Consider the following 14,013-nt stretch of genomic DNA (forward strand, 5'->3'; position numbering starts at 1 on the left):
TATCTCAAGTTGTTTACGAACTTTATGTTATTTTTAAAGATAAAATAGAAAAAAAGAGGAAAAAAATTACATAGCATTCACAGATGCCTCGTGAGGTGCATTTAAGTTTGAGGCAATGACTCTTAGTTGCCTGACATCTGAGCCGTTACACTGCTGAAGTGAATCGACATCCACTGTGTTGACACGCAGGGAAAGACACAGCATTCTTTCAGTTTCACAGCTAAGAATTTCAGGTTTTTCCCAGCTTTTTTAGGACTAAAACTGTGTGTTCCACTCACTGAGCTCTTCCTGCTCTACGCACAACTGAGGAGCCTGCTGGGTACTGGCAGCCTGCAGAAAGCGGTTAGCGGAGTGCCCTGCGTGTGCCACCACGGAGTAGCTGGAAGTCAGAGAGAATCGGTGACTTTGGTGCGGTCGGTGGCAGAGGCACAGCTCCGGCCCGCTCGGGGCGTGTCCATGCGGCGTCGTGTGCCACCGGCGGGGCTGCAGCCGCGCAGCCATCACGCCCGCGGCTTCGCGCCCAATGCACTGGGGCGTTCCCCGGCGCCGGCGACGGGCGGCTGGGCTAGCGGCCACGAGACGCGCAGCGCCGTGAGACGGCCCCGGCCGGCCCGCCGCTCCGCGCCGGCTGCCAGGCCGCGGGCCGGGCAAGCCGACAGCCCCTCCACCGACGGGAAGGGCCCTGACGGACGCGGGCCCGAGCGTGCGCCACAGGCCACCGGGGCCGTCGCTCGCGTCCCAGGCGCGCCCGCCCCGGCCCTGCCCCGCAGGCCCGGCCGCGCGGGAAGCCGACGGCCGGCAGGGCCTTGCCGAGCGCCGCGCGAGTCTCCCCCCGCCCGCTCGCGGGACTCCAGCAGCGCGTGGGCCTCGCGCTGGGCCGCTGTACCGGGCGGCGCAGCGCTCGGCGGGGCCGCGGGCCCTGTGTGCGCCGAGGGAGGGACGGAGCGGGTCAGAGCGGCGCGGAGGGCGGGGATAACCCCGTGGTGGCCGTCACGTGGAGCAGATGAAAGGGAAGCGGCTTGGCAGGGCGGAGAGGAGCCGGGGCGAGAGACGGGGAGCGCGGGGCAGGCGGCGGCGAGGAGCGGGGCGCAGCGCGGCGGGAGGGCTGCTGCCATGGGGCGCTGACCCGCCCGGGACCCCGGCCCCGGAGCTGGAGCCGCTCGGGAGCGATGCGCGGCGGCGGGGCGCCGCTCCCCTCCGCCGCGCGATGAGGGGCTGCGGGGCCGGCGCGGGGCCGGCCGTGCCGCCGCCGCTGCTGCTCGGGCTGTTGCTGGCCGCGGCGCCGGGCGCGGCGCTGGGCAAGGAGACGGCGTTTGTGGAGGTGGTGCTCTTCGAGTCCAGCCCCAGCGGCGACTACACCACCTACACCACGGGGCTGCAGGGCCGCTTCTCCCGCGCGGGGGCCACGCTGAGCGCCGAGGGCGAGATCGTGCAGGTGAGCGCCGGCCGGGGGGCGCCGCCTGCCCCAAGATGGCTCCGCGGGCCCGGCCGCCCGTCACCTGGCGGCACAAAAGCCCGCGCCGGGCCGGGCCCGCCGCCCCACGTGCGCCGCGCGGCCTGGGTCGTGGGGGGCCGCGGCCGCGGTGACAGATGCGCGCCCGCGCACAAAGGCCGCGATGCCGCCGCGGCCGCCGAGCCCTGGCCTCACCTTGCCGGCGCGGAGCGCGGCTCGCCGCGTTTGACAGCCGGGCGCACCCGGCGCGGCCGCCCTCCGCGGCGGGAGCGGGCCGAGCCGCGGAGCAGCGCGAAGCTGAGGGCCGCTTTCAGGGCGCGGGGTGCTGCGGGGTGCGGCCGCGACGGACTCCGCTCCGCACGCGCCCTCGCACCTCCGGCGGCCGCCGGGCGCGGTGCCTGCGTGGTGTCCGCGCGACGGGGGCGGAGACCCTGCACGGGGGCGGCCCCTCGCCGTCCCGGCGCTGCGGGGCTGCCCGCAGCGGGGCGGAGCGGTGCCCGGTGCGCCGCTGGGCTGCCCCGGGCCGCCGTGGGCGCGGCGCGGTAGTGCCGTTGCGGCACCTCGTCGGCATCCGCGCTCGGGCTGCCGCCGGTCCACGCCGCTCGTCCTCGGTCCGGCGGACGCCTGGCTGTACGTGGGCTGCTGCCCCCTGCCCGCCCGTCCTGCCCCCGCTTGGGGCTGGTTTGCGGCGATTGAGCCGCAGCGTCGTGCTTCTCGCCAAGCTGCTCTCGCCTTTCTCGCCAGCGAAATAATTTTTGCATTTGTCCGAACGCAGCTATTCTTTACTCTGTTTGAAACTCTCGAAGTGCTTATCTAATGCCTTTGTAGTCGCTTGTAATTGTTGACTTTATTTTTTTCCCCTTTGGCTAAGTAAAGGCAAGAGACTTAAATGGTGTTATAATAAGTTTGACTGTTAAGCAATTGCCAATAGCGATCCTCATATCTCATTAAAAGCTGTGGAGTTTGTTTGCTTGGGTACCATACATGTGCACGTACACACACACATAAGTAAATATATAAAAGTTTGAAGAGGCTAACTGGTGGTGAGTAAGCTCTAAAACCGACTGGCAAAGCTCTAGAAGCACAAATACATTACTATCAAAATAACATGGGTTTTTTTGTTTACTTTTAAAGAATACTGCTTTTGAGTGCTTGTTATTTCACCTGTGAGGTTTTCTTACAAAAATTGTCTTGCAGGCAGGAGAGTTGTGAGAACAAGCTGCTGATAAAAGGATTTTCATTTATTCTTCCAGAGAAAAGAGAAATAGATCAATTAACTTATATGTCTGACATTTAAAAAAAATGGTGCTAGTAGGGGCTGAAGCAGACGATGTTTTCTAACGTTTTGGTGTGTTATCATACTATATGCATGAGACTTAATACTGTGTCTTTGGGGTCGGCAAGAAACTCTAAAGTTTCTTTTTATGTCAGGTGTAAGTGTTCAGAACAGAGGCCATTTAGAGAGGTCGTACTTTCCTTGAGATTGGAGGATTGTTACGACTCTGATTCATAACTTGAAACAAAGGTATTAAATGTACTTTGGTAGGCCTTGTTGCATATAACATGGTCTGCTTCCTCTTAATACCTGAATAGGCAGCACCCCCTGTAGGAAAGACTACAGTGGAAGCAAATGATGTGGCAAATCTTTCACAGTCATTTATCGTTCAAAACCTGTTTTGCTTATTCATCTGTACATATACTAGATAACATACCTCATGAACAGGCGTTTTTCTTTTTTTTCCCAAGCCACCATGTGTGCTGGTTTTTTTTCAGAGAAGAGAATATGGCAGACATTGTTCCAGAGCAGCTAGACTGAATGCTCTCAGTCATATTTTCACTGGTGATTTTTTAGGTTACATACAGCATCTCTTATCAGTGTCGTGCTTTCTTCCTCTCCTCCTGAAAGTGACTTTTTCAGAGCCAAAATTTATACAGATTTTCACAGCATTGGCTTGCCTACCTTTTTTGGCTAGGCTGTATATTTATGGAACTACATGAATCTGCTGTTCTGGATCATCATTTAAAGCTCACTGTGAGATTCAGAAAAGGATCATGAAGGTCTACTGCTCCTGAGAACCTGTTCAACAGTAGCTAGTGGTACGTCAGTCAGTGAAGCGAACTGTTCTTGGCCCTATCCACGTTGACAGTGGATACAGCTCTTTCAAGATTAAGAAGCATTTTTCTTTAAAATGGAATATTAGAAATTCTTGAAAATCAGGCACACATTAAAGAATGGATCAAAGGAATTGTGGTTTTGAGACTACACAAAGACTTACTTTTGTTTATGTTAATAGCATCAATTACTCATTGGGTCTTGAAAGTCTGAACAACCAAAAAAAACCCTTAAGAAACAATGCACTTTCAGCTTTTGATAGGTCATACATTCACTCCTAAACTGGTTATTGGTCAGATTCCTATCCAGAAGTGGTATGCTATTATATTGTTTCTCCTGTTATTGTGAACAAGTCTTATTAGGGTCAAGTGTCTACCAGAATAACTCTTCAGAGAGATGAAATGTTCATGTCTTCTTTCATGTGGCCACAGTTTGTGTTCAGCAAACTCATCCTTAGGTTGCTGTGTCAGCTGGTCCTTAAACTGCTTGAAGGTCTAACCATCTCAGTGGTATCTGGCACACTGGAATATTACATGTTTCTTGGGGCAATATCCTGGCCATTAGTATGGTTGAGATTGGAAATTGAAAACATCTGATTAGAGAGTGACTGTGAAAACAAGACTTTGTTGAAACCTCTAAAATGATATTTTGCTTTAAAACAAATTATGGCTGGTGATCTCCCTATGGTTGACATTTCTTGTACTGTTCAGGCTCAGATGCAGTTCAATGTCAAACTAGATGCTACATGGCCACAGACTTAACAGTGCTAGGACAATAAGCATCACTGATTTGACAAGCAGTGTTTTTTTTTTTTTTCTCAGAGTGCGATTGTGTATCTTAATTGTAATTGGCAAGATTCTGTTCCAGTTGGTTATTCTCCTTGATAGCTAGGGTGGAGCATCAAATGCTGTGTTTCTTACAAAGTTGTGGTGCTGATGGTACTGCTCAGGTGAGGTGCTGGGAAAAGAGGATTAAATTTAACATTTGTTTTAGATTGCATTAAAAGCTCTGACGTGTCAAAAACTTTAAACGGTACTCATTCGTCATTGTCAGCTCTCTCTCTTAGTCTTTCTTTTTGCTGCTCCTGCCTTAGATACACTGCTGAATACAGTAATATAGGTGGGTTACCAATATATACAATTTTGAAGAGAAGCGGCATGGAGGAGAGATTTAGGAATATTATGCCTGGTTTTTCTTGTGCAATAAAAGTTTGGGGTTTGGTTTGTTTCTGCTTGGAAGCCCCATCAGTGGAATAATGAACTTTATTTAGCCATTGAACTGTAGTGATGTGTAGTTTACTTAATAGTCTCCAGTTGCATGTATTTTTGTGCTCAAAAGGTAATAGTTTCAGGAGAACAAGCACAACTTGGTGCTTTAAGCTTCAGGAAGAAAACAGAAGTGGGACACTTCCCAACTTCTTGCGTGGCAGTCCCTTGCAGCAATGCTGTTGCCATCTTTCTCTTGCAGAAGATGGGGAGGCTTAGAACTGGGGTGCAAGACCACATGCCTGTGTGTTCCTTCCTTCCTTCCACCCCTTATTTACTTGAATAGCTTGAACCTTTCCTCTGTTTTCTCAAAATGTGAAAGCTGCTAAAGACTAAAATTCTGTCAAGTAGGCTTGGCACTGTGAAGTGTTCGCAGAGCTTTTAACAGCATTGAAAGCAATGACTTGAAATAACTGTGCAGATATATAGATGTCTGGCAATGATCGGAGGAGGCCGGGTCAAGGGAATGTTTATGTCCTTTGAGACTGGAAAACAAAAATGTGTATTTTCTTTTTTTTTTTTTTTCATGTTATTTTGTGAACAGGCAGGTTAAGTTTCTTCGTGCTTGAGTTGAGTGCCTGAAGGCCATTCAAATCGAGGAAGCAGAATTGTATGTGGCTTTGAGTCACTGCCTTGTTGGATGTTCTCTTTGCTGGTTATCCTCTTAGAATATGAAGACACCTGTGATTGGGTTTGTGTTAGTTTCCATACCTTAACTGTAAAGCTGTGGCTTACAGTAATGATCCTGAGGACATCAGGCATAATACATTTCTCTGGTAAAACTGAGTTGCTCGTACCAGTTTTGGGGGCTTCAGGTTTGCTTTGTCATCGTGTCCTTGGAGTGAAGTATCTTGGAGTTGAGCTGTCGTTGAAACAGTGGCACTTCAATTCTGATGGAAAACAAAGAGCTTGCACCTGTGGATGCTGAGAATGGGATGAGGAGAAGGGCTGTTCAGCATTTACTATGTTTCTCCTTTTGGTACAAAGACAGGAGGCTTGGAACATGTCTGTTGTGTGTTGTATGAGAAGCGGGACTAGGTTATAGGTTTTGTCCTCTGATCTTCAGTCTTTGGTGTTATGATGTTATGCTCACAATTGGCAAATGTTGCGAGTCAGGTGGGAATAGTCATCTTTGAGATGTCCATCTTCAGCTGTTGAATCTGAGCACTGTCCGGTTTGAGCCTCCCATCTCAACTTGGGTCAGACAGAACCCTGAGTCCTATCACCATTCTGAAGGCCTGCTGAAAGTTAAGTAGTTTGTGATAAATGTATAACAAGGATGAATCATGAATGGAAGACACTTAATTGCTGATGTCTTTAAAAAAAAATCTGAGCTTTCACAGTGCTTATTTCCGGTTTTAATTTTTTTCTTTTAGTTAATTAATTAATTAATTATTTTAATAACAGCAAGTCACTGATGGCTCCTTTTTGGTTATGACAGCAATGGGTGTGTGTCATCATGTAGTCAGAGCAGTGAGTAATTTCTATACTTGTTGCTTTGCTGCTTTGTAGATCAGAAACTTTGCCTAATCTAAGCTTCAGTTTTTCTTTTGTTTTCTGGTTATCATTGTATTAAGACTTGACTATCCAGCTGGTAGGAACAAAACTCTTCTACAATACAGCCTTGATATATGCGTGGAATAGCAAATATTTCAGAAGTTTTGGTTGTGCATCTTCTAAAATCTCAGTTCTTTTAAGCATACATGCAGGTTTTGAAACCTGAACTGGAGGTTTGAGTTTGTTCCATGAGTTGGCAGGGCTCATCAATCCACTCTGTTATGGGAGAGAGTTGATAGGTGAAGAAAAATGCAGATTTGGTCCTGTGGACAGCAGGCTCCTCTTCTATAGCTTCTGTGCTGTGCCTGATCTGAGCTTGATCAGTGCTTATTTTTCATTAGTTTCTGACAGAAGAATGAAGATTGCCCATGTGCCACATTGCCTGGGTTCTTTCAGGGCTGGGGTCCCCTACTCTGACACTGCCAGTTGAGTTTTCCGTGCTGTGAAAGGAAGGTGTTTTTCATGGGAATGCAGCAGGTGACCACAGGTCTGGCTCCTCTACAGGAGAAGGCCAAGATGATAAAGGGAGTGTAATTCACATTTAAAATAGAAGGTTGTTGAGGTGAAGACTTGCACAGTTATTGTACCTGGACAGCCTTTGTGGAGTGTGTAATGCACAAGTAGCTTGCTTGCAGCAGAGGTGCTGTCCTGGGCTTGATCTCAGATTACTCTAGCTGTTTCCCAATTTCCATCCCTCCCTCTGTTCCTCCCCTCCTTTTTTTAAAGTTTCAGTCGTGCATTAGTCCATTGTGTACTGTGGTGTGGGGTGGTATACGGAGAGAGTTGAAGACAGCCCACTGAAGTGTTTTGGATAGGTCATTAGTGCTCTTGTACTGTTTTGTCTTGACACTGGGCACTGTCTTCACACAGTGAGCTCCAGTCTAGTCACATCATTGCTGCTTTAGTTCACAAGAAGTTGCCTGTTCTCACTGGTTTCCAAATGCAATCTCGTAAATAAGGATCCTTATTTTTTATTAATTCTTCGGTATTGCAATATCCAAGATGTCTCTTAGAAGGGTGGTAAAAGGGCTCGGTAACTCCTTCTATGGTAACTACTGGCTGTTGTGTGATGTCTACTTGCAGCTATAGTGCTCTGCTTTGAGAATCCTGTACTTGCACCATCCTGTTAAGGTACACTGCAATACTGTAAGAGAAATTAAGAGGGCAGGGTCAAAGATTGTGGTGAGAAGGGGTACTTGGCTGCTTAAACCTTCTGCAGGAACATCCTTCTCTCTCCTTCGGTGGGACTGTTTCGTGTCTTCTTTCGTATTTTCTAGAAAAAAACCCACCCTATGAAAACACTTAATATAAACCCAAAATTATCATGGAATTTTGAAAGCTAGTAAATCATATTTACCTAGTTAAAAACTTTGGACTTTCAAGCTTTAGACTATTACATTATAATGTATTAACGGAGAGTTAAGGTCGCCTGTGCAAACTGCTTCTAAATGAGTCGAAGGCAATAATAAATGTTTGTAGGATTACTACAGGGGAGAGGGCTGTTTAAAAGATAAGGTACCAAATTCAGTGATGAGTTACTGGTTTTGGAGGAAGCTCCAATGCCTATGGTATTTGCACAGTTGCAACAATACCAGAATTCTTCTACCAGAGCCTTGTCAGCACACAAGACTGAGACAGTCTCTTGATGAGAAGGTGAGAGGCGCAGTATAAGAAAATGAGGTAAAGGTCGTGATTTGGTGTGGCATAACTTGGTGAGAAAGAGATGCAGACAGCTTTGCTGCAAGTGGATCTTATAGGAAAGTCTTGAGTAGTTGTATAAAACCATTGATTAGCATACATAGTAATTTTCTTTCAGTTTATACCATCTTGTGGTGGGGCGTGTATTTAAAAATCCTCCCTTTTTTTTTATTACAGTCTTCTAGTCCTTGTTTTGGAATTTCAAAGTGAGGCCCTTCTGGACCAAAATAACTTTCATAAACACAGTTTTTCAAAGTGTGAATGCTTTCAAGAGGCCAGCATCTTACTGGTTAAGGAAAGGTAAGAGCTGGAGTCAGTAATCTGCTGTGTGTTCTACCCAGTTATGTAAGTGGTACATGTATTTGCATTAATACACCTAGTACATTAGAAGTGCCCAATTTAGGAAGTGTTAAATATTAACTTGTACGTATTTTCTCTTCTTTTGGGCATCTGCATGTCAGTACTCAAATGTGGTCAGCCCAGAGCTTGTGGTGCCTATATATGAAAACAGAATGAATGAAAGTTGAATGCTTGGCCTTATTTCTCATGTTTCCTATCTTGAAGGGAGAGCCCTTCACATTAAAGGAGATTGGCAAAGGAAAAAGAGATTGTTTTTAAACAAAGACATGTTTTGAAATTCTTACAACAGCAACAGAAGATCCATGTAAAAAAAAATACTTTATTCCACATTTTTCTTGACTGCTTGACACTTGAACGAGAGGTGACCAGGGGAGTGTAATGTTGGGGATACCCAGTGTAGAGACTGACAATTGCACTTTACTGCACTTATCCCATTGGTGGAGCTGTGCTTATGTTAGAATTGAGTAGTAGTGTTGAGGAAAATAGGGTTCTGGTGGCTTAGGGTGTCCTCTTCACAGTGACGAATTGCTTCATTCTTTTTATTTATTTATTTTTTTTTTAATTTCCTTTCCGTGCTGCTTTAAAAGACTTTTGTTGTTGCACTTGGCTTTAAGATGAAAAGCCAGTTTACAAAGGTTAATTAGGTGCCTGTTATGTTCCAGACACGAGTACACCCTTAAATATGTAGCTTAATATATGCAGACTCTCTAGGCTTCCCAGATCCATGTTACTCTGTGCATTAATGTAAGGATTTTAGTTGTTTTCTGAAGTTGCTGGCCAGCTTAAGCTTTCTGGTGGTTTTCTTGAGCTTAAGCAGTTTTATTATTTTGTGTCATTTTCAGTAGTAAAGCAAACTGACGAGTCAGTGAGGAGGTGACTGGCCTGACAAAGAACTAAGCGGCATATTTTAGAGTCTGCAGTCATGGTTTGAGTACAACTGTTTAATTAGCTGTACAGGCATGCATGTTGCAAGTACGTGCCTCCTGCTGTGAATTTATTGCATGTGCTTGCTAAGCAACTTTCAAATGCTTCTGATTGTAGTGTTTGAAATATTGCTTTTAATTCAGGAAAGACCCTAGTTTGCGCCAATATCTGTTTTTTCTACTTCGAGGCTTTTGATGCTTACCTGCTTTAAAAAAGTACAATAAAAACTGTATTAAGTGTGGGTGGGAAAAATCCTTCTCCTCTATTTCTCTCTATCTGTTCTGCTTCCCCTCTGCAAGCAGAAGAGACTCTAACCAAACTTTCCATTTAGTTCGCCTTTGGAACGTAAAGTTTCCAGCCTTAAACAGTCCACTTCTATGACAGATTAAGTGGGTTTGATGATTTTTTTTTAATTGTTTTTTTTCCCCCTGCAGAGACTGCCTGTGAAGATTTACAGACTTTACTTCTTGTTTGGGCCTGGCTAAATGGTGGCACTTGCAATTCAGCTTTGATAGGTTTTACCTGAACAACAGCAACAATAATTTTGTCCATATCGCATAGGTAGAACATCAATATTATATATATAGCATGCCAGTTGTGCACACTAATACTGTCTGTTCTTGCAGCACTTAAATTTTACCTGTCATTGCTGGCTTTGGAGATAAGGATAGAGGTTAGGATATGCAGTGTAGCAGTTGCTGCCCTTTTCTTAGGCAGATTAGGATTTCTCCTAAGGCAGTCTCTAAAGGGTGTGTATGCTATAACAAGAAAATATATTGGTTTCCATTGCAGTGTTGTGTTTTACAAGGGTCCAGCATACTTCCTCATACCTGTTTTGTATTTATTTAGAAGCCCTTCAGAGCAGATACTGTCTTGCATGCTGTGAGGATGAAGGGGAGATGAACGCTTTATGGTCTGTATGCCAAGCTGGCAGATGTCCTGAATGATGTGTAGCAAGGCTGGGAGCAAGAAATGAACCCATGAAACGGAGCCAGGGGATGCTACCCGAGTTCACTATTTAATAGGAGCCAAGGGCTGGAGACCTCTTTTTGCTTAAAGGCGAGGTATCCCCATTCTGCTAGCTGGCAGTGTTTTGCCTGTTTAAAAGATACTATCTCTTGCCTCCCAAAACTGTGTTTGAGGAAAAGACATTGAAGAGTAGTTAATGCAAAAGAACTCCCAAGGTGTGATCTTAGTGGGGTTTTCCGCTATTTTACTTGAGAAAGCTTTGCTGCCAGAGTTCCTCCTCCCCCACCACATTTGTAACTTGCAGTGATAATCTTTGTAGGTTTTGAAACTGGGAATTTATGGAGATCTTTCTGTAGTAAAATAACAGGGTTGCAGTTGCATATTGGGATAAGTTTCTCAGCCATGCATGTTTTGTTCATATTCAGTTGCCACTGGGCGCTGAGTCTCCTTGAACAAGAGAAGTCAAAGCAAGTGATATGGTCTCCTGTTGTCTACCCCTCTTGTTATCTTCAGGCAGCTATGGGAAGATGAAGATTTGAAATCTCTTGGGACAGCTTTAGTATTAAACACAGATCCCTAATGTGGAATAGTCAGCCAGAATGTATGCACACATGTATGTATGTATGTATGTGTGACATATGCCGTATGAGTGAATTAAAGTTACGCTAAGATGAAACCAACGAAATCTCTGTTTCTAAAGACTGCATAAGCATTTATTTCAGGGGTTTGGATAGGAACATTCTTGGAGCCTGGAGACATCCCAGCTGGGGAAGTAGTATGGGGAGAAACTGCCATCCTGGTCAGTAAAAGGGCTGAAGTGTCCTGAAAGAGTTAAGCTCTAATTAGCTCCCTTGTAAGGTATTTAATATCCTTATTAAACTCAACTGCTGGTTCACTTTTTTTTTCCTTCTTACAGTGAATAAAATTTCTTGAAGAGCTGAGCCTCTGCCTCTCAGATCAGAGGCTCACATGTTGAAGCTGGCAGTGCTAGAGGCTAGTTCCTATCTGTGTGACAGCATTTTTAATTTAACAGGACCAGCTTTGATGTTCTTGAATATTTATAGGCAGCTTCAGATCACTCCAGTGTGTATTCTTTTTAACTGGAGCAGAAGTTCCTCCTCACACAACAAAATTTCTTTCCCTCTGTTTACTCTTGGGTCCCTTTCGGCTTTGCAGTCATCAGAGTGGTTTTAAGTTACAAAAATACTGCTTTAATACTTAGTTGTGGGGTGAACCACTTGATTTCCTTTCTAATTTCTGCAGTTTGGGGGTAGTCCAGTTACTGCATCTTAGCTCCTTGTTTGAGCCTTACTACAGATGCTTACATTGTAGAAGAGACAGATGCAGTGAAATAGAATTTGAGCAAAATGCAGTTGTTTTGAAGGATTCTACCACTGTCTCTGGGAGCTCAGGTTATAGTCATGGTTTGTGGTTTAAAGAGGAACTGAAAACTTGAGGTTAGGCACTCAGTGGGAGCTGAACAGAAATTAGGGAAAAAAGTTTTAGTTGGAATTTGCCGATTTATTAAAGTGAATCGTTCCACTTGGATAGTTTGGCTTGCATGAAACTCGGACCAAACTCAGGCAGGAATCTTAAAAGAGATACCAGATGGGTCAGCTATCAGAAGTTTTTAACCTCCTCTCAGCTTTCTTTGCCTCAGCAGCTTGCCATTCACACTGTCTTTGACTCCAGGCCTTCTTGGGCGCCTGCAGCCCGGGAGCTGGACTGTCTCAGAGCTGGCACTGTATGTCCTTTCAAAACCAGAGATGTGGGGTTTTTTGTCACTTTAAATTCACTAGTTTTGGTGTCTTAGAAAGGCCTCGTTGTGGTTTTGAATCTTTGCCTTGATTGTGCCACAGGACGAAGTGTGTATGTCATATGAAAGTATTTCCTCAGACTAGCTTTTGCGGTGGACTTCTCTTTTCCTCCTTTCTCTGCCGTGTTTCTCTTCTGCTTTATCCTCTCAGCTCTCTGTTGTGGATCTTGTGTGATGTTGCGTACCTTGTCACTGATGTTCCATCCAAGAGAAACCTTGTCAATGGACAACTGGGACAGCAAAGCTATGGGTTTTTTCCCTAAAACTTTTCTGTGTGAATGACAGTAGTTCAGGCAGATTTCTGTATCCTGCTCTACAGTGCTTAGTTTTTGTTGTGAAGTTCTGTATGCTTTGTGTTACATGGTGATCTCCTAAGTAGAATTCTCTTCTCATAGGCTTGTTTGGACCTCTGTTATCGAAGTAGCAGTTTTTTCATGTAGTAATTTGAATGGTTTCACTTTGTAAAAAATTCTGTCTTTCAGTGATGATAATTTGTTTTAATGCATGGCCTACAGTGGAAAAGGTTTGTGGGTTTAGACATTCCTGCTATAGATGCATATCTTTGTTGGTGCAGCCTTTCCTAGCTCAGCAAGTAAAATCGATTATGTCACTGCCTACATAGCTAAATAGTGGTGGGAAGCAACCGCAGGAGGAAAGTGCTTCATTGTCTGTTTGATGTGAATAGTTTGCTCAAAGACTAAGGCTTCTCTTGCTATGGAAAAATAGTGAAATACAGACTTGTAACTTACTACTGTAGCCGTGAGAGTTTCTAAAATATACCAGTAAACAGAACTTTACTAGTAAACGCAGAAAAGTAGGGACAGATCTTGATACTCTTCTTCCATGGCATCCAAACACCACTTTTTCACAGTTAATTTTAAGGGAAGACCTGTTTAGAAAGTGAAGCAGCTGTGTGGTATCTTCAGGAATTCGGTGTTCCTATGCATTTTGCTAATGTTGATGTGGAGTCATTGTCTGAACTGTGTGGCTGTTGGAGTGCAATTTCTGTGCCTGCATCTAGGGATGGGTGGATGTGATTGTGACTTCATTTTTCTTTAGTTCTCTCCTCCAAATTGCTGTTAGTAAAGATAGTTTTCTTTCTCCCTGCATACCCTGCAATATCTTTGTGAGACAGGGAAATTTGTGAAATATGGAAATACCTAATACTTCTCTCTCTGGGAAGGATTTATCCAACAATCACAGTTTAGTTTTTGTTTGGTTTTGGTAGAGCTTTGATAGAGCTGTGGTAGAAGGCTGGTGCTAATGATCGAAGATGGTGCTTTACTAAATTTCCCTCTGTCCCACCTCTAACGTGTGGTACTACTGCTAGTCCAAAAGGGTTTCAGAAACCAAAAGAAACAAAATACAAAATTAAGAAATACACAATTAAGAAACAGAATACGAAATTACAGCAACGGTGCATAAGGGAAAAGAAACCAACATCGTCTACCTGGACTTGTACAAGGCTTTTGACACTGTCCCACATGACATCCTTGTCTCTAAACTGGAGACACATGGATTTGATGGATGGACCACTCAATGGATCAGGAATTGGCTAGATGGTCATACCCAAAGAGTCATGGTCAACGGCTCGATGTCCGAGTGGAGAAAAGTGATGAGTGGTATTCCTCAAGGATCGATACTGGGACCAGTGCGGTTTAACATCTTCGTTGGTGACACGGACAGCGGGATTGAGTGCCCCCTCAGCAAGTTTCCCGATGACACCAAGCTGCATGGTGCGGTTGACACGCCTGAGGGAAGGGAGGCCATCCAGAGGGACCTGGACAGGCTGGAGAGGTGGGCCCATGCAAACTTCATGAAGTCGAACAAGGCCAAGTGCAAGGTCCTGCACCTGGGT

General features: G+C 45.5%; 1 protein-coding gene across 1 annotated transcript in view; it reads left to right on the plus strand.

Annotated features, from left to right (window-relative positions):
• The first annotated feature begins 1,003 nt into the window (after nt 1–1,003).
• The window catches only part of ZNRF3 (zinc and ring finger 3), a 94,115-nt gene continuing 81,105 nt past the window's right edge, over nt 1,004–14,013 (plus strand). The window contains exon 1 of the mRNA XM_086474347.1: nt 1,004–1,435. Coding sequence (XP_086330473.1) covers nt 1,004–1,435 — 432 coding nt within the window. The remainder of the gene's footprint in view (nt 1,436–14,013) is intronic.

Source organism: Leptosomus discolor, chromosome 16, assembly GCF_034619465.1.
Source record: "Leptosomus discolor isolate bLepDis1 chromosome 16, bLepDis1.hap2, whole genome shotgun sequence".
Taxonomy (NCBI): domain Eukaryota; kingdom Metazoa; phylum Chordata; class Aves; order Leptosomiformes; family Leptosomidae; genus Leptosomus; species Leptosomus discolor.